This window comes from Xenopus tropicalis, chromosome 4 (assembly GCF_000004195.4).
Source record: "Xenopus tropicalis strain Nigerian chromosome 4, UCB_Xtro_10.0, whole genome shotgun sequence".
NCBI classification, from domain to species: Eukaryota; Metazoa; Chordata; class Amphibia; order Anura; family Pipidae; genus Xenopus; species Xenopus tropicalis.
The window spans coordinates 10,674,194-10,695,839 of record NC_030680.2 but is presented as its reverse complement, the minus strand read 5'-3'; the positions used below and the strand labels follow the sequence as shown (position 1 = coordinate 10,695,839).

Below are 21,646 nucleotides of genomic sequence, written 5' to 3'. Positions count from 1 at the left end.
TCTGCCTGCCCTATGCTGCCTGTGTGCCATTCTCTGCCTGCCCTATGTTCCCTGTGTGTGCCATACTCTGCCTGCCCTATGCTGCCTGTGTGCCATTCTCTGCCTGCCCTATGTTCCCTGTGTGTGCCATACTCTGCCTGCCCTATGCTGTTTGTGTAGTCATACTCTGCCTGTGTGTGCCATACTCTGCCTGCCCCCCCAATTCACCACAGTATGCCCCTGGCGCATATACTTAAACCCACTATTTGCCCTAGAACTCGCCCCAAATTTACCCTATTATCTGTGATGTCATAGTTCCGCCTTCTTGTCATCACACCGCCCCTCCTATGTCACAGACCGCCCCTTTTGTTGCTGGTCCTACCGCTGGCCAAGTGGCAACCCTACCTGTAGTCTGGGCCTTCTACTAACTGCCTGGCAACCTGCAGAGAGCAATAACCCCAGGGGGGCGCTTTTTCTTCCCTTAGTGCACTTGCACTAGAGCCCCCCAGGGTTGCAAATGACCCCTTAGGAATCATTTACTATAAACTCAACTTCAGTAATAGAGCAATAAGGGGAACAAAGGCATGTTTCATTCAAACCAGTGCCTGGTTGCTAAGGTAAGCAGGACTCTAGCAACAGTTTAGACTCCAGATTGGTTATATCATTAAAATTTCAAAGTGATTTGTCTGACTGGGGGGGGGGGGCGTGCAGGTCCTATTGGTGCTGCCACCCCACGGGCCCCCGCAATGTGCCTCTGTGCAACCAAGAGTAGCGCTGGCAGTGAAAGGGTAAAGTCTGTTTGTCCTGGCATTCAAGGGTCTGTTGACAAAATGTCTGACCCACAAAAACAAAAAACATTGTGTGTTTTTGAAGTGGCACCGAATAACACAGCTGTGGGGGTCACGCACTGCCTCCCCGCCCCCCCCCCCCGGCAATGGTAGCGGCGCTCTGTCGGTTAACCACAATGATCCTTCAAAACAATGCGTCCCAGGTGCACCCAAGGGGGCCCAGAGAGGGGGCGGGGCACTGTGGGCCCCACTGGGCCATTTGTATTGGCTGCTGGGGACAAGGAGCAGTGCTGCGCCATTTGGCACTTTATTATAAATAGGGGGTCATTTACTCCTGAGAGACAGACAAGGTGGGAGCTTATTATCCAGAGCTGGGAATCAGTGAGACTGTTGAGCCTGAGCAGTGACAGCCTGACAGCAGGTAATGTATCTCTCTCTCTACTCCATCCATTGCTCCCTGTCACTGCCTTATGTACTGGGGATTTACTTACATGCTGATAAAATGAAAGTCTCTTTTGTGCTTGTAAAATGTAATCAAATGGTTAAGTCTGCTTCCCTTTTTTTGAAAAAGCAGCAGTCCTGCCCTGCTTTATGGCTGAGATTCTAGCTATCTGTATAACAGAGCATTCTGTCACAGTGGCACAGATCCTATCTGATCCCCCCCATTGTAAGCAGCAGTCCTGCCCTGCTTTATGGCTGAGATTCTAGCTATCTGTATAACAGAGCATTCTGTCACAGTGGCACAGATCCTATCTGACCCCCCCCATTGTAAGCAGCAGTCCTGCCCTGCTTTATGGCTGAGATTCTAGCTATCTGTATAACAGAGCATTCTGTCACAGTGGCACAGATCCTATCTGATCCCCCCCATTGTAAGCAGCAGTCCTGCCCTGCTTTATGGCTGAGATTCTAGCTATCTGTATAACAGAGCATTCTGTCACAGTGGCACAGATCCTATCTGATCCCCCCATTGTAAGCAGCAGTCCTGCCCTGCTTTATGGCTGAGATTCTAGCTATCTGTATAACAGAGCATTCTGTCACAGTGGCACAGATCCTATCTGATCCCCCCCATTGTAAGCAGCAGTCCTGCCCTGCTTTATGGCTGAGATTCTAGCTATCTGTATAACAGAGCATTCTGTCACAGTGGCACAGATCCTATCTGATCCCCCATTGTAAGCAGCAGTCCTGCCCTGCTTTATGGCTGAGATTCTAGCTATCTGTATAACAGAGCATTCTGTCACAGTGGCACAGATCCTATCTGATCCCCCCATTGTAAGCAGCAGTCCTGCCCTGCTTTATGGCTGAGATTCTAGCTATCTGTATAACAGAGCATTCTGTCACAGTGGCACAGATCCTATCTGATCCCCCCATTGTAAGCAGCAGTCCTGCCCTGCTTTATGGATGAGATTCTAGCTATCTGTATAACAGAGCATTCTGTCACAGTGGCACAGATCCTATCTGATCCCCCCCATTGTAAGCAGCAGTCCTGCCCTGCTTTATGGCTGAGATTCTAGCTATCTGTATAACAGAGCATTCTGTCACAGTGGCACAGATCCTATCTGATCCCCCCATTGTAAGCAGCAGTCCTGCCCTGCTTTATGGCTGAGATTCTAGCTATCTGTATAACAGAGCATTCTGTCACAGTGACACAGATCCTATCTGATCCCCCCATTGTAAGCAGCAGTCCTGCCCTGCTTTATGGCTGAGATTCTAGCTATCTGTATAACAGAGCATTCTGTCACAGTGGCACAGATCCTATCTGACCCCCCCCCCCCATTGTAAGCAGCAGTCCAGCCCTGCTTTATGGCTGAGATTCTAGCTATCTGTATAGCAGAGCATTCTGTCACAGTGGCACAGATCCTATCTGATCCCCCCCATTGTAAGCAGCAGTCCAGCCCTGCTTTATGGCTGAGATTCTAGCTATCTGTATAACAGAGCATTCTGTCACAGTGGCACAGATCCTATCTGATCCCCCCCATTGTAAGCAGCAGCCCTGCCCTGCTTTATGGCTGAGATTCTAGCTATCTGTATAACAGAGCATTCTGTCACAGTGGCACAGATCCTATCTGATCCCCATTGTAAGCAGCAGTCCTGCCCTGCTTATGGCTGAGATTCTAGCTATCTGTATAACAGAGCATTCTGTCACAGTGGCACAGATCCTATCTGATCCCCATTGTAAGCAGCAGTCCTGCCCTGCTTTATGGCTGAGATTCTAGCTATATGTATAACAGAGCATTCTGTCACAGTGGCACAGATCCTATCTGATCCCCCCATTGTAAGCAGCAGTCCTGCCCTGCTTTATGGCTGGCTGAGATTCTAGCTATCTGTATAACAGAGCATTCTGTCACAGTGGCACAGATCCTATCTGATCCCCCCCATTGTAAGCAGCAGTCCTGCCCTGCTTTATGGCTGAGATTCTAGCTATCTGTATAACAGAGCATTCTGTCACAGTGGCACAGATCCTATCTGACCCCCCCATTGTAAGCAGCAGTCCTGCCCTGCTTTATGGCTGAGATTCTAGCTATCTGTATAACAGAGCATTCTGTCACAGTGGCACAGATCCTATCTGATCCCCCCCATTGTAAGCAGCAGTCCTGCCCTGCTTTATGGCTGAGATTCTAGCTATCTGTATAACAGAGCATTCTGTCACAGTGGCACAGATCCTATCTGATCCCCATTGAAAGCAGCAGTCCTGCCCTGCTTTATGGCTGAGATTCTAGCTATCTGTATAACAGAGCATTCTGTCACAGTGGCACAGATCCTATCTGATCCCCATTGAAAGCAGCAGTCCTGCCCTGCTTTATGGCTGAGATTCTAGCTATCTGTATAACAGAGCATTCTGTCACAGTGGCACAGATCCTATCTGATCCCCCCATTGTAAGCAGCAGTCCTGCCCTGCTTTATGGCTGAGATTCTAGCTATCTGTATAACAGAGCATTCTGTCACAGTGGCACAGATCCTATCTGATCCCCCCATTGTAAGCAGCAGTCCTGCCCTGCTTTATGGCTGAGATTCTAGCTATCTGTATAACAGAGCATTCTGTCACAGTGACACAGATCCTATCTGATCCCCCCATTGTAAGCAGCAGTCCTGCCCTGCTTTATGGCTGAGATTCTAGCTATCTGTATAACAGAGCATTCTGTCACAGTGGCACAGATCCTATCTGATCCCCCCCCCATTGTAAGCAGCAGTCCTGCCCTGCTTTATGGCTGAGATTCTAGCTATCTGTATAACAGAGCATTCTGTCACAGTGGCACAGATCCTATCTGATCCCCCCATTGTAAGCAGCAGTCCTGCCCTGCTTTATGGCTGAGATTCTAGCTATCTGTATAACAGAGCATTCTGTCACAGTGGCACAGATCCTATCTGATCCCCCCATTGTAAGCAGCAGTCCTGCCCTGCTTTATGGCTGAGATTCTAGCTTTTAGACCTTTCAGTTCAAAGGAGTCAGAGTTTTGTGGAGTGTGATTCTATGATTTATGGTAAAAAAATACTGCCCAGTACTAATTAAAGGGGAAGTTCACCTTTAAATTACTGTTTAGTATTTTATATAGAAACTTTTCTAAGAAAACTATGTGTTGGTCTTTAATATTTATACTTGTTTTTGTTTTTAACTATTAGCCTTTTCTGTCTCTTTTACAGTTTGCTGACTGTTTGTCGGGGTCACTGACCCTGACAACCCAGTAAACAGGCTTTCATTTTATAGTCATTATATATTTTTCATGTAGATGATAATAAATGCTTTTAAAAAAATGATTGTAATGGTGTTGGGAACTGTAGATCATCCTAAGACTCAGATCAACCTAAGGCTGAATAGCAGTGTGCTTAGAGCTTTTCTCATGGCAGGTTAATGGTTAATAATAATAAGTGTAACTTGCAGAGATGTTTTTGCACTTACAGCCTGTGCTGTTTTTAGCCCTGGACCCCTGACATGTGTGGGGCCCCTCAGGGTACATGTATGAGTGATGCCCGACCAGCAGCCAAACAACTGTAAGGTTGGAGACCCTTAGTTCCGGCCTCCAGTGTGGGGTCCTAAGAAGGAGTATACAGATACAGAATATACAGATACATGCTGGGTACTAGGAATCTGCGTGTTTTAAAACGGCGCACAAACGAGTTCACTTTCTGGAGCTCATCTATCTATCTATCTATCTATCTATCTATCTATCTATCTATCTATCTATCTATCTATCTATTATCTATCTATCTATCTATCTATCTATCTATCTATCTATCTATTATCTATCTATCTATCATCTATCTATCTATCTATCTATCTATCTATCTATCGTCTATCTCAGTGTTTTTCAACCTTTTTTGGGCAAAGGCACACTTGTTTCATGAAAAAAATCATGAGGCACACCACCATTAGAAATGTTAAAAAATTTAACTCTGTGCCCAGCAGCAGTGCCCCCCTAGTACATTGGTGCCAAGAGCAGTGCCCCCCTAGTACATTGGTGCCCAGCAGCAGTGCCCCCCTAGTACATTGGTGCCAAGAGCAGTGCTAGTACATTGGTGCCCAGCAGCAGTGCCCCCCAGTACATTGGTGCCAAGAGCCAGCCCCCCTAGTACATTGGTGCCCAGCAGCAGTGCCCCCATAAGTCAGTGTGCCCCGTGGCCCCCCCTAATACATTGGTGCCCAGCAGCATTTTACTCTTCGGCGGCTTCAGCAGCATCTATCTATCTATCTATCTATCCATTTATTATCTATCTATCTATCCATCTATCTGTCTATCCATCTATCTGTCTATCTATCTATCAAATATCTATCTATCTATCAATCTATGTATCTATCTATCTATCTATCATCTATCTATCTATCTATCATCTACCTATCTATCTATCCATCTATCTATCTATCTATCTATCTATCTGTCTGTCTGTCTGTCTGTCTGTCTGTCTGTCTGTCTATCTATCTCTATCTATCCATCTATTATCTATCTATCTATCTATCTATTATCTATATGTCTGTCTATCTATCTGTCTGTCTATCTATCTATCTATCTATCTATCTATCTATCTATCTATCCATCTATTATCTAACTATCTATCATCTATCTGTTTGTCTATCTATCTGTCTCTCTAATATCTATCTATCTATCTATCTATCCATCCATCACTCTCTGTCTATTTATTTATATTTCCATTTATTAATACATCTGTCTGTCTGTCACAATCAATCTATCATCTAATGATATTTACCTGTTCACAGAATATTTAGACATAAAACTAAATAAAAATGCTAAATATTCAGATCTCTATGATCTGAATTATCAATATTTAACTGCTAACAAATATTTAGATAACTATTGACAGATAAGAGATGATAATTAACAGAATATAAGATAAATATTTGCCTATCTATCTATCTATCTATCAATCACTCTCTGTCTATTTATTTATATTTCTATTTATTAATACATCTGACTGTTTATCACAGTCAATCTATCATCTAATGATTTTACCTGTTCACAGAATATTTAGATATATTTATAGATTATAGATAGTTTAGTATTAGATACTGATCTAAATATTTAGCTGTCTATGATCTGATTTATCAGTATTTATCTGTTAACAATTATTTAGATATTTAGATAAATATTCATAGATAAGAGATGATAACAGAATATTAGATAAATATCTGCCTATCTCTGTATCTATCTGAATATCATCTATCTGTCATGTCTATATCTGTATGTACTGTCTTGACTTACTAAACTGGTTAATTATGCAATTTGTTTTTGTTTGTCTTATTTGGGATCAGTATAGATAGGGTTCTTGTTAACTAATAGTTGTCTTAGTTCAAGCCTCATTAACTCATAGCTTATAACAAGGTTACAGATGTAGGACAAAGCATTTGCGTACCAGTTACTTAGCCATAGTTCCAGGGGTACCCAGGGCACAAATAAGCACTCAACCCAAATCCCCCCCTAACTGGCCTTCAGGCTGGGCCCCCTTAGCCCATAACAAGGTTACAGATATATAGAAACATTGGGGTAACAGTCACCCTGCTATAGTTCCAGGGGTACCCAGGGCACAAATAAGCACTCACCCCAAATCCCCCCCTAACTGGCCTTCAGGCTGGGCCCCCTTAGCCCATAACAAGGTTACAGATATATAGACACATTGGGGTAACAGTCACCCTGCTATAGTTCCAGGGGTACCCAGGGCACAAATAAGCACTCACCCCAAATCCCCCCCTAACTGGCCTTCAGGCTGGGCCCCCTTAGCCCATAACAAGGTTACAGATATATAGAAACATTGGGGTAACAGTCACCCTGCTATAGTTCCAGGGGTACCCAGGGCACAGATAAGCACTCACCCCAAATCCCCCCTAACTGGTCTTCAGGCTGGGCCCCCTTAGCCCATAACAAGGTTACAGATATATAGAAACATTGGGGTAACAGTCACCCTGCTATAGTTCCAGGGGTACCCAGGGCACAAATAAGCACTCACCCCAAATCCCCCCTAACTGGCCTTCAGGCTGGGCCCCTTAGCCCATAACAAGGTTACAGATATATAGACACATTGGGGTAACAGTCACCCTGCTATAGTTCCAGGGGTACCCAGGGCACAAATAAGCACTCACCCTAAATCCCCCCTAACTGGCCTTCAGGCTGGGCCCCCTTAGCCCATAACAAGGTTACAGATATATAGAAACATTGGGGTAACAGTCACCCCGCTATAGTTCCAGGGGTACCCAGGGCACAAATAAGCACTCACCCCAAATCTCCCCCTAACTGGCCTTCAGGTTGGGCTCTTTAGCTCATAACAAGGTTACAGGTTATCTATCTATCTGTCTTGTCTGTCTATCATCATCTATCTATTATCTAATGATATTTACCTGTTAAGCATATTTACATACATAATATAAAAATTAATAGATTAAATAATAGATGGATAAATATATAGATACTGATAAATATAGTAACATTAAACCTCTAGACTGTTAGTAACACATTTAATTATTATTATTTTTGTTTTTTGTTATGACCCATTAATCATGTTGTTGGATTTATTATCTGATTCTGCTTTATATAGGTTTGTAACATTTTTGTGATTTTTGTTTTCTAGGTCCTGGGAAAATGGAGGTGGCATTGCCTAATGTGCCAACCGAAATACACCGTCCATTTACTAAATTCTCAGAATGGAAGTTCAAACTGTTTCGAGTGAAATCCTTAGAGAGGAGACCATCTGAGGAGGAAACAGAGGGGAGTGAGGTCTCATACAGCAGCTCTCAAGAGACATCCCCTGAGTCTACTGTGGTTTTGGAGGATCTTAGTTTGGGGTCTACACCACAGTCACCCTCAAACTTCAAACCACAGGAAGCAAGCGAGAAATCAAATGAGGTTGACAACAATGAGACAGACCTAAAAAGTCTGGGAGAAGAGACCCACATTACCGCCATACAGCAACTTTGCCGCATATGCGGCGCCTCTTTTAAAATGGATCAGCAGAACCGGAGCTATCCCGTCCATGGACCGGTGGACAGCGAAACTCAGGATGTCCTAAGAAGAAGAGAAAAGAAAGTCACCTCTTGGCCTGAGCTCATCTTAAAGGTCTTCAAGACCGACGTGAGAGCTGATGTAGATACCATTCATCCCACTCGCTTTTGCCACAATTGCTGGACTATAATGAATCAGAAGTTCAGCCACAATTCCAGTGAAGTGTATTTTCCCCATAACCAAGCTGTGGAGTGGACGCCTCACTCAGCCACCTGTCATGTGTGCCACTCATCCAAACCCTGGGGCAAGAGAAAGGGTGCACCCCAGCTGAACCCACACAAGATGAAAAGGCGCAAAATGGGGTCCGAATTTGCCAAAAAGTCCAAGGCCTCCTCGAACCACTCAATCCAGCGGAACAGCAGTAAAGCTTTGAACCAGATGAAGGACAGCTGCAAGAAAATCCATCTTGACACCAATCTCCTGGTGGTGGACTATCCATCGGACTTTGTAAAGTCAATGTCTTGCCAAGTGTGTGAGCACATTCTGTCTGATCCAGTGCAAACCTCATGCAAACATCTCTTCTGTAGGATTTGCATCCTGAAATACATAAAGCTCATGGGGTGCTACTGCCCATCATGTAAGTACCCATGCTTCCCTACAGACCTCACAGTGCCAGTTAAATCCTACTTTAATGTCCTGAATGCCTTGTTGCTGAAATGCACTGTGTCTGGCTGTGACGAGGAGATCCCTCTAGGGAAATATTCTCACCATATCTCCAAGCATAAAGAAACCAAGGGAAAGGAGGCGTATGCCCACATTAACAAGGGCGGCAGACCCAGGCAACACCTTCTCACCTTAACACGGAGAGCACAAAAACATCGTCTCAGGGAGCTTAAGATGCAAGTTAAAGCTTTTGCTGATAAAGAAGAAGAAGGTGATGTGAAATCAGTGTGTTTGACACTTTTTCTTCTGGCTCTTAGAGCACGGAATGAGCACAGGCAAGCCGATGAACTGGAAGCCATCATGGAAGGAAGAGGAGCAGGACTTCACCCGGCTGTCTGCCTTGCCATAAGAGTCAACACTTTTCTCAGCTGCAGTCAGTACCATAAGATGTACCGAACTGTTAAAGCCACGACTGGGAGACAGATCTTTCAGCCTCTACATGCTCTCAGGAACGCAGAGAAGGCCCTTCTACCAGGTTATCATAGCTTTGAGTGGAGACCACCTCTAAAGAACGTTTCTACCAGAACAGATGTTGGAATTATTGATGGACTCTCAGGGCTGAACCGATCAGTGGACGAGTACCCGGTGGATACAATCTCCAAGAGGTTTAGGTACGATGCAGCCCTTGTCTCTGCTTTGAAAGACATGGAGGAAGATATCCTTGAAGGCTTAAAGACACAAGGCCTAGATGACTACATGAGCGGTCCTTTCACAGTGGTGGTTAAAGAGTCCTGTGATGGGATGGGAGATGTGAGTGAGAAACATGGCAGTGGCCCAGCAGTTCCGGAGAAGGCCGTGCGTTTCTCTTTCACTGTTATGAATATCAGCGTTGCCAACAACAGTGGCCAAGTTAGGATTTTCGAAGAGACAAAGCCAAATTCTGAACTGTGTTGCAAGCCTCTCTGCCTGATGCTAGCAGATGAATCTGACCACGAGACCCTAACAGCCATATTGTGTCCTCTCATTGCCGAAAGGGAGGCTATGAAAACGGCTGAACTGTTGCTGGAAATTGGAGGTATTCTCAGGAGTTTCAAATTTATGTTCCGCGGCACTGGGTATGATGAGAAGCTGGTGCGAGAGGTAGAAGGACTTGAGGCCTCGGGCTCTATCTATATCTGTACATTATGCGATTCCACCCGTCTAGAAGCTTCCCAGAACTTGGTGAACCATTCCATAACCAGGAGCCACGGTGAGAATTTACAGCGCTACGAGACGTGGAGGAGCAATCCGCACCACGAATCAGTAGATGAGTTACGTGATAGGGTCAAAGGTGTCTCTGCCAAGCCCTTTATTGAAACCCTGCCGTCCATTGATGCTCTACACTGTGACATTGGAAACGCAGCCGAATTTTACAGAATATTTCAGCTTGAAATAGGCGAGTTCTATAAAAACTTCAGCGCCACCAAAGAAGAGAAAAAGAGGTGGCAGGCCACTCTTGACAAGCACCTCAGGAAGAGGATGAACCTGAAGCCCATTATGAGAATGAATGGGAATTTTGCCAGAAAACTCATGAGCAAAGAGACAGTGGAGGCAGTGTGTGAACTGGTTCCCTGTGAGGAACGGCAAACCGCACTGACAGAACTTATGGACTTATATCTCAAAATGAAACCAGTTTGGCGCTCTTCTTGCCCTGCCAAAGAGTGCCCAGAACTGCTTTGCCAATACAGCTTTCACTCTCAGCGTTTTGCGGAGCTCCTGTCCACCAAGTTCAAGTACAGATACGAGGGTAAAATCACCAATTATTTTCACAAAACCCTGGCACACGTGCCAGAAATCATAGAGCGCGATGGCTCAATTGGCGCCTGGGCCAGCGAAGGCAACGAATCTGGGAACAAGCTATTTAGGCGCTTCCGAAAGATGAATGCCAGGCAGTCGAAGGTCTACGAAATGGAAGATGTTCTGAAACACCACTGGCTGTATACATCCAAACACCTCCAGAAATTTATGAATGCACATATTAATCTGAAAAACCAAGGGTTCACTGTAAATCTAGACAATCCTGACCAAATGGAAAGGTTAGAAAGTTCTATGGAATCTTTAGAATCAGTGGAATTCTGAGGTTAGCTTAGAGAGTTTTGGTCTCCTGTATTCTCCTGTAGCACTCATACAAAAGATGGGTGTTTTAATGGAAACAGTTGTGGTCAGCTACCTTCCTACAGGTCTAGTGGCCGCTAGAGGTCCATGTAAGACAATTATGCCGGCAGCTCTGGTATTATTTCTAGCTCTGCCGTCAGAGTTTAGAAAGAGAATAGTACAGAGTATAGAAAGTGGTTGATGTAAATTAGCAATCAACGTTGAAGGTAGTAAGACCTTGTGGTTCTACAGAGGCAGAAGATATTCAGGCAAAGATGCCTTCAAAATATAATTGTTAGCTGTGTGGAATGCCACTATGGCATCGTTTAAATGAAAATGTACATTTTACATAAATAAATTCTTTGAGAAAGTTGTACTTTAGGAACATTTTGGTAATATAGATATAAGGATTGTTGATACTGTATCAGATGTCAGACTTTAAGCCTGCATTGAGGCCCAGCATTTGGCCAAGTCCCAAGGTTGCATCAGCCATTTAGGCATAGGTCCAAGAATATGTAGGACATAAAAGAAGCATTTACCCTACATCATTCTATTATTGATCTCCAAGATGGGTTTCAAGAGTTTCTAGGAGAGGATTCTCTAATCTGGAGCATTCTAATCTGTTCCTAACTGTCCTTCAGGCTGAGCCCACCATCCCATAGAAGGGGACATAGCCACAGTTTGGGAACCATTGAGTATATATTGGAAATTTTGTTGTTCATGGCCTGACCATGGTTCGGTGGTTAGGACAAATCAAGCTATAACTCATGATACACAGTTCCAGTGATGATCTGGAGAGTAATGGGAATCAAGTGGTGGTCTAGACACATACTTACATGATGGGGTAGGCTGGGAATCTTTTACTCAAGCAGTGGGCCGAGTTAGAACGTTCCAAGCTTTCAGATGTAGCACCAATGTACACGGAACAGTTTCCTGTTTACACAATTCATTATTCACTTTATCAATAGATTCCAGTATAGAAGCACTTTCTACATGCAAACAGTAAAACGTCAGAATTAATCTATATGGTTCATTGTAATTGGAGTGTAAAGGACTGTACTTTTGGCTGCATAGCCGACTTTAATGTTTTTGGGAGCATTGCAATTTATTTAGACTCTACCTCTTTTTTGTTGAAACCTATTTCATTTAAAAAAGCTTTATATTCTCTACCTCATCCTAACCGGTATTTACTTATTTTGTGGTTTGCGAGATGCTGGCAGCACTCTGATCTGCATTTCAGTTGGTGGCTAGAGACAGGTGGATAAGGAAACGTAGACTTTATGGTTTTTGGTTGATACAGTTGGTACATTCTGTAGATAGCCATATAAGTCTAACAAGCTGCCCCGGCTCCCTGTCTTTCAGTCCTTTAGGGTGAAGACACACAGAGCTACTAGTAGCAGTTACTTGTCATAGCTACTAAAATAGACAATGTTGATCATTTACTGATAATTGTCTCTACGTGTGTTTTAGCAGAGGCAATTCTCAGTATTGTCTATGACAACGTATTTTATGGTGTTTAGTAGCTGTGACAAGTAGCTGCTACTAAGTAGCTCTGTGTGTCTTCACCCTTATAGGGTTGGCCAGCTAAGGCAAATGCTCTTATATTATTTATGTGGCAGATAAACAAGAACACGTCTCAGCTGTTCAATCCCTTTGGATTTCCAGAAGTGAATGTCATCAACGAATCTAGCCTGAAATTGTAATTTAATGGGATACTCTTGGGTGCCATTATGTCAAAGGATGAAAAAAACAAATCACCACCTCTAAGAATCAGGTATAGGATCCATTATTCAGAAACCCTTTATCCAGAAAGCTTTGAATTAAGGGAAGGCCATTTCAGACTCCTTTATAATCAAATAATACAACATTTTAATAATAAAACAGTACCTGTACTTGATCCCAACTAAGATATAATTACCCCTTATTGGGGCAGAACAGCCCTATTGGGTTTATTTAATGGTTAAATGATTCCTTTTTCTTTGTAATAATAAAACAGTACCTGTACTTGATCCCAACTAAGATATAATTACCCCTTATTGGGGGCAGAACAGCCCTATTGGGTTTATTTAATGGTTAAATGATTCCCTTTTCTCTGTAATAATAAAACAGTACCTGTACTTGATCCCAACTAAGATATAATTACCCCTTATTGGGGCAGAACAGCCCTATTGGGTTTATTTAATGGTTAAATGATTCCCTTTTCTCTGTAATAATAAAACAGTACCTGTACTTGATCCCAACTAAGATATAATTACCCCTTATTGGGGGCAGAACAGCCCAATTGGGTTTATTTAATGGTTAAATGATTCCCTTTTCTCTGTAATAATAAAACAGTACCTGTACTTGATCCCAACTAAGATATAATTACCCCTTATTGGGGCAGAACAGCCCTATTGGGTTTATTTAATGGTTAAATGATTCCCTTTTCTCTGTAATAATAAAACAGTACCTGTACTTGATCCCAACTAAGATATAATTACCCCTTATTGGGGCAGAACAGCCCTATTGGGTTTATTTAATGGTTAAATGATTCCCTTTTCTCTGTAATAATAAAACAGTACCTGTACTTGATCCCAACTAAGATATAATTACCCCTTATTGGGGGCAGAACAATCCTATTGGGTTTATTTTATGTTTAAAATAATTATTAGTAGACTTATGGTACGGTGATCCAAATTATGGAAAGACTCCTTATCCGGAAAACCCCAGGTCCTGAGAATTCTGGATAACATGTCCCATACCTGTGCAAGCCAATAGAAAGCTCTGGAGTTTCCCTCTGGGGAATTCCATTTCCACCCTTTGACATACATGCCCCTTGGTTTCTTTTCTAAGTAAAACTAATGAGTGCTAAAACATTTTTTAAATTCTACTTTTTAATCCTTGGGTTCCAAAACATGAGGAACAAAGTTTTCTCTTTAATTTTTTACTTACCTCAAGTTTTCACTTTATTTTGAGAATATTATAGAAGATAAATAACCTCAGGTTGACTATTTTTTTTAGTTGTTAAGACGTTTAAAAGCATTATATACTATTTTACATTGAAGGTTGTTTTGGGCTATTATTATATATGTTATAACGTTTATGGTTATGTGCTCAGGGGATTTTTATATAATAAATATACAGATATTAAAGTGACCCTTTCGCTTTCATTATGTGTTTATATGGATCAATATCATGTTTCAGTATCTTATAGGGATGCACTGAATCCACTTTTTCAGATTCGGCTGAACCCCCAAATCATTCGTAAAGGATTCGTCCGAATACCGAACTGAATGCGGTTTCAGAATGAGACATTTCAATTTTTCATGTGATTTTTAGGATTCGGTTCAGCCAGGAATGTTGATTTGGCCGAATCCTGCTGAAAAAGGCTGAATTTTGGCCCAATCTCGAGCCGAATCTGCGTTTGATATTTTTGGGGGGGATTGACGTGAATTCATAATATTTGCTTTACAGCAGTTGAAGTTTTAAAATAAACCTGAAACATTTTAGACTTGATATTGTGTAATTGTGTTTTATTATTGCAGTTTAACCCCCTTTTGGTGGGTATTGAACGATATAACTATTACCTTTTTCCAGTTATTTTTATACTTGTTATAATTATATTTCTAATTGAAAATCTTTGAGGGGTTTAAACCAGACCTAGTTTTGAGGGATTTGGTTTCATAATTCCTTTTTGAAGGGGGTTGTAGTGTTTTAAATGACCTTTTAGTATTGTGTAGATCAGGGGTCCTCAGCCTTTTGTTTTTACTATTGAGCCACATTCAAAAAGAGTTGGGAAGCAGCAATAAGTTCCTGGGGGTGCTAAATAAGGGCTTTAACTGGCTGTTTGGTAGCCCCTATGTGGACTGGCCACCTACAGAAGGCAGTACATCTGAAATTCAAAAATAAGCAGCTACTTTGAGGCCATTTGGGAGCGACATCTAAGGGCAACATTTGTTCCCGAACCACTGGTTGGGGATCAACGGTGTGAACAGTGACATTGTAAGGGGGAAGACACACGGAGTTACTTAGTAGCTGCTTGTCACGGCTACTAAACACCAGAATATCCCCTGCCATAGACAATACTGAGAATTGCCTCTGCTAAAACACACATAGAGACAATTATCATTAAATGATCCACATTGTCTATTTTAGTAGCTGTAACAGGTATCTGCTACTAGTAGCTCTGTGTGTCTTCTCCCTAAGACAGTTTGCAAGTGATTTTCTTTCATTCATATTTGTTCTGCATCTGTTAGGCTTTGAATCGAATCTGTTATCTATGCACTAGGAACCAGGGAACAGATTTGAAGTCTTAAAACAGGTATCAGATCCATTATCTGGAAACCCATTATCCAGAAAGCTCCTAATTCAGGGATGGCCATCTCCCATAGACTCCATTTTAATCATTTTTTTCTCTGTAATAATAAAACAGTACCTGTACTTGATCCCAACTAAGATATAATTACCCCTTATTGGGGGCAGAACAGCCCTATTGGGTTTATTTAATGGTTAAATGATTCCCTTTTCTCTGTAATAATAAAACAGTACCTGTACTTGATCCCAACTAAGATATAATTACCCCTTATTGGGGGCAGAACAGCCCTATTGGGTTTATTTAATGGTTAAATGATTCCCTTTTCTCTGTAATAATAAAACAGTACCTGTACTTGATCCCAACTAAGATATAATTACCCCTTATTGGGGGCAGAACAGCCCTATTGGGTTTATTTAATGGTTAAATGATTCCCTTTTCTCTGTAATAATAAAACAGTACCTGCACTTGATCCCAACTAAGATATAATTACCCCTTATTGGGGCAGAACAGCCCTATTGGGTTTATTTAATGGTTAAATGATTCCCTTTTCCCTGTAATAATAAAACAGTACCTGTACTTGATCCCAACTAAGATATAATTACCCCTTATTGGGGCAGAACAGTCCTATTGGGTTTATTTAATGGTTAAATGATTCCCTTTTCCCTGTAATAATAAAACAGTACCTGTACTTGATCCCAACTAAGATATAATTACCCCTTATTGGGGGCAGAACAGCCCTATTGGGTTTATTTAATGGTTAAATGATTCCCTTTTCTCTGTAATAATAAAACAGTACCTGCACTTGATCCCAACTAAGATATAATTACCCCTTATTGGGGCAGAACAGCCCTATTGGGTTTATTTAATGGTTAAATGATTCCCTTTTCCCTGTAATAATAAAACAGTACCTGTACTTGATCCCAACTAAGATATAATTACCCCTTATTGGGGGCAGAACAGCCCTATTGGGTTTATTTAATGGTTAAATGATTCCCTTTTCCCTGTAATAATAAAACAGTACCTGTACTTGATCCCAACTAAGATATAATTACCCCTTATTGGGGGCAGAACAGCCCTATTGGGTTTATTTAATGGTTAAATGATTCCCTTTTCTCTGTAATAATAAAACAGTACCTGTACTTGATCCCATTTAAGGTACAATAAATTCTTATTGGAGGCAAAACAATCCTATTGGGTTTAAATAAATACATTTTTTAGTAGACTTAGTAAGTATGGAGATCCAAATTACCAGTAAAAAAGTGTTTGATGATTTTGTCAAAACTGTGAAAACGCTGATGATTTATAATGCTCCAGAATGCAGTATGGCAAACTTTCATTAAATCTTTCATGATTTCTTGCTGAGACAGAGCACAATCTCACTATGAAATGTTGTCTAACTGTATTTGTTATTGCAAGGTTGTTGCATGTTGGTTTTTTTTCAATAAATATTTGAATATATTTGAATTTGTACTTGTATTGTGTCACACATTTACATGAACAGGTATGGGATCTGTTATCCGGAAACCCATTATCCAGAAAGCGGAATTACGGAAAGCCTGTCTCTCATAGATTCCATTTTATTCAAATAATTCAGATTTTTAAAATTGATTCCCTTTTCTCTGTAATAATAAAACAGTACCTGTACTTGATCCCAACTAAGATATAATTACCCCTTATTGGGGGCAGAACAGCCCTATTGGGTTTATTTAATGGTTAAATGATTCCCTTTTCTCTGTAATAATAAAACAGTACCTGTACTTGATCCCAACTAAGATATAATTACCCCTTATTGGGGGCAGAACAGCCCTATTGGGTTTATTTAATGGTTAAATGATTCCCTTTTCTCTGTAATAATAAAACAGTACCTGTACTTGATCCCAACTAAGATATAATTACCCCTTATTGGGGGCAGAACAGCCCTATTGGGTTTATTTAATGGTTAAATGATTCCCTTTTCTCTGTAATAATAAAACAGTACCTGTACTTGATCCCAACTAAGATATAATTACCCCTTATTGGGGGCAGAACAGCCCTATTGGGTTTATTTAATGGTTAAATGATTCCCTTTTCTCTGTAATAATAAAACAGTACCTGTACTTGATCCCAACTAAGATATAATTACCCTTTATTGGGGGCAGAACAGCCCTATTGGGTTTATTTAATGGTTAAATGATTCCCCTTTCTCTGTAATAATAAAACAGTATCTGTACTTGATCCCAACTAAGATATAATTACCCCTTATTGGGGGCAGAACAGCCCTATTGGGTTTAATTAACGTTTTATTGATTTTTTAGTAGACTTAAGGTATGGAGATCCAAATTAGAGAAAGGCCTCTTATCTGGAATAACCTTGGTCCCAGTATACCTGTACTAAAGGAAAGTGGGGAATGAAAAGCACATACAGATATGGGATTTAATATCTGGGTTTTGTTGGGTCTTCAAGATAAACTGACTTTCTAGAATGTGAAGTGCACACAATCAGGGTCAGACTGGGCTGCCAGGATACTGCGAAAAAAAACGCTGGTGTCCTCCCCTGATACATTGTCAGGATGTTGGGTGGGTGTCAGGGGGTGTGGCTAGTAGGGCACCTTGGGGGGTAAGGGGCCCCTGGGGCGGAAGCCCCGGTGGGCCCTGCACCCCGCAGTCTGACCCTGCACACAATGGTATTACTAAATAACACTGGGACCCCCCTCATAAAAAAATCTTTGGAGAAGCCCAGCACACACTGCAACCCCTACCCTAATTCTAAATGATTCCCTTTTAATTTGTAATAATAAAAGAGTACCTTCTACTTTATGGTAGCTAAATGGCAAAACGATCCTATTGGGTTTATTTCATGTTTTAAAGATTTTTAGCTGGCTTAAGGTATGGAGATCGATATTATGGAAAGATCTGTTATCTGAAAAACTCCATGTCCCAAGCATTCTGAATAATAGATCATATACCTGTATTATTAATGTAAATAGGACACTATGGGAAATGGCCATAATTGAGCACTGTCTGTGTAATAGATCCCATGCCAGTCTAAAAGGCTTATATACTACCTTAAGTTGTACATTTCCAATAGCTAATCAGTAATTAGATTTGGCCAGGCCAGTACATGTAAGAAAATGAAAGCAAAGATCTGATTGGTTTCTATGGGTAACTATACTTGCAAGTGACCCACTTGGTGTATTTGGGATCTTGTTGTATCCACACCTATCACTTAACTTCTTCACCATTTGGTGGACAATGTCTTTGTTTTCACTGGGTCCTGCTCCGGTTGGGCATCCCTGAGAGAAACTTTGTATATACTGTATTATTTATAAAATGGACAACATACTATTTTTTCTACAGTCCTAACAATTCTACTTTACTGGCAAATGTTAACTGATTAGTTAGTGATAAATGTAGATAAAGGTCCAGGCTACACCTAACAACAGAGCTGCTGAATGTATCTGGAGTTACAGCAGCCATAGCACAAGATTATACTACTTGAAGCTCCTCCCATACCCAAAACACCCAGAACCCCAGTGGACCTTCCTATCTTTATTTTGGAATCATCACTCTTGAATATGTTCAAGTCACTATGCAAAAACACTATGAGACCCATAAACACACAGAATTCTTGTTTACACACACAATTCATTTTATTCAGATCCCCCCCCCCCCAACAAATTCCAAAAGGTCCAAAAAGCAAAAATAATAAATATCTACACAGATTCTGGGCTTGTAGCCTCTGCACGTGGTCAAGCTTCCAGCCAACTGTTCCTCCTATATCTGCTAAGACGTAAATGCAATGCCAAGCAAATTGCTATGGACTACAGTTCATCCAGGTCCAAAATGTTGTCTACACACATAGGTTCTATCTATGATATATTTATCTACTGTATAAGAAGCGAATATGGGGCAGAATCAAGTTACTATGGCAAAAATTACTTATACAATAATAACCTTTATACTGTATGTAGGCTACACTAGTGTTGTCCAAATGGACATCCATGGGCATCTATTCTGGATATTTGGCCCACCATGTGGAAAAAGAACTGCTCTAAGCAATGTACCATACTCAACTTACTCAAACAGGCGCCTAAGGAAAGATTTCTTGACTGTTGAAAGTCTATTTATCGTTGTTCTCTTGCGAACTGATTTCATTGAAGGCTTTTTTACAGCTGGGGTCTTCTCTGGCGTTTGCACCCCCCTCGCTACCTCAACATGGTCATTGCAGAAGTACTTGACGTTGTTCTCAGACAGGTATTTTAGCATGGTCTCTGACAGATCCATGCACTGTGAATGCACCCAGTGGCCACCATCTTTGGAGCAGAAGATCATAGATGGCTTGTTGAGTTCTGTGGAATAGAAAGGCACCCAAGTGTTTATGTCAATATCACAGTCAGAACAACACTTGATCCAGTATCCAGTTTCTGACTCGTCGTCTTCGTCATCTTCATTGTAAGTATCTTCGTCAAAAAGGTTTCCGTCCCTGTTGAATGTAAATTCTTCAGAGTCTTCAAGAGGCATGGAATCCTCTTGTTCTTCTGTTGATCCCTGGCTACACGTCTGCACCACAGGATCACTATCCCCAAAATTGAGTACATAAAAGAAAAAGCTACAGTCTGTGCTTTGGTGCTTATTGTCTACTGGGATGCCAAATAACACTGCCCCTTTGCCCATATCAGCACCAAACCAGGTCTTGCTGTGTTTAATTTCCCCTGTCCACTCTGGGGTCTCTATTTCCTGAATGTCAATGGTGTCATCATCTAGAAAAATGCCATTGCAACTGAACCTTTTCTGGCTGTCAGACTCGTATCCACCCACAATGACAAACTCATCAGGGCTGGTCTGGGTCACTATGGAGCTAGAGAAGGACAGCTTGTTGTGTATGACTGTGCAAGACACGGCTGGGCTTCCAAGTGGCAGATCCACTTTTATCTTGTACACATTTGGTGGCCTAAAATTATTCCCCATTGAATGACCACCAAAAATGTAGACTGTATCATTTCTTGCTAAAGAAACATGAAAGGAAATCCCATCCTGAAGCTCTCGAAGGTTAAAACTGGTGGAACACCCAAACTGGAGATCAATAAGGTAAACCAATGGTTCACAGTCAATGACATTATTCCAGTTTTCTGTGGTTCTTTGATTTAATGGCACATAGGACCTTCCACCGAACATCACAACTGCAGTCTTACCCTTACTAAAAACTACATTCATAGAATGACCATACCTAGCTTCAGGGACATCGCCTTCTAGATCCTTTTCTGAGCAACAGAGGGAAAATCTCCTATTGACTGAAGATGCCATAGCCATGATGTATAATTTGTGCGATATCTCATTATTTGGGGTCTTCCCTCCATGAATGAGGTATTGTGTGATCTCCCCACCTTGACTGGCTGGTAAGCTACACACGGCTGGGTGTCTAAGTGGAGGCAGATAGCAGGAATCATTGGTAAATATGGTGGGCCGAAGTCTCAACTCATTGTTTTTAAGATCTACGAGGAAAACCCCAGTGGGGCAGGAACGTTTAGGCCAGCCTTTCTGCCCTAAGAAAAACACATGGCTGCCAAAATGAAGCAATGAGAATCCTGGCTGGATCAGTGATGTGCTACTCCCAGGCGTTACTATCTGGAGGGTCATCACAGCAACCGTCTAGGTCTGCAAAAAGAAAAAAATAATCAAGAACCTCAACATTTTTTAGATAGACATCAGAATCTGCAGGCCATGTGGGGAGGCAGTTTCATTTCGGTGTGAGGGGCCCAGGCAGGCCTGGATTAGGATTCAAAATAGACCCTGGCATTTCACGTACACAGAGGCCCAAACAGGCCCAACGAGCAGCATTGGCCAGAACCAACAGATTGCCCAGGCCCGAGCCCAGGCCAACAATGTTCCACCACTGCTACCCAGGGGCAGGTTATGCCATGCATCTTCAGGCATTGTGTCTTTTTGTTTGCATCTTGGCCAGATTTATGCCAAACCATACCCTGTACAGTTGCCACCTTTTCTGGATAAAAAGAGTGCCCTTCCTATATTTTTCATCTTTCAACCATGGCTTCAGGCATCATTCTTACCAGCCAGGTCTGTAAAATACCCTAGTACCCATGTCCATGCTGTGAACTGCCCTCTGCCTAGTTCTGAAGTCATTTTGAGTGTTTTCGTGTGCACAGTGACAGTGACATTGCATACATTCCTACAGCTACACAGACATGGGCTGGATCTTCCTTTTCTCCACTGGTGTAAAATGTAAAGTGTGCCATAAACCTTAGCCCTTTTTAACTGTAGGGTTAAGTGCAAATTACAGGGTGCAGGGTGCTCTTACCATGACTGGACTGGCAATCTGTAAATGCCAGAGGGGCTGCCGTAAGACCACTG

General features: G+C 41.9%; 2 protein-coding genes across 2 annotated transcripts; one reads left to right on the top strand and one right to left on the bottom strand.

Annotated features, from left to right (window-relative positions):
• Nucleotides 1-926: 926 nt before the first annotated feature.
• rag1 (recombination activating gene 1) lies at nucleotides 927-12,416 on the top strand. The gene is made up of 2 exons (XM_002937292.4): nucleotides 927-1,188; nucleotides 7,839-12,416. The coding sequence occupies exons 1-2, from the start codon at nucleotides 960-962 to the stop codon at nucleotides 10,988-10,990; spliced, it is 3,381 nt and encodes a 1,126-aa protein (XP_002937338.2). The 5' UTR covers nucleotides 927-959; the 3' UTR covers nucleotides 10,991-12,416.
• A 6,535-nt stretch (nucleotides 12,417-18,951) lies between these two features.
• rag2 (recombination activating gene 2) lies at nucleotides 18,952-20,957 on the bottom strand. The gene has a single exon (XM_018093263.2). The coding sequence runs from the start codon at nucleotides 20,912-20,914 to the stop codon at nucleotides 19,352-19,354; it is 1,563 nt and encodes a 520-aa protein (XP_017948752.2). The 5' UTR covers nucleotides 20,915-20,957; the 3' UTR covers nucleotides 18,952-19,351.
• Between the last annotated feature and the right edge of the window lie 689 nt (nucleotides 20,958-21,646).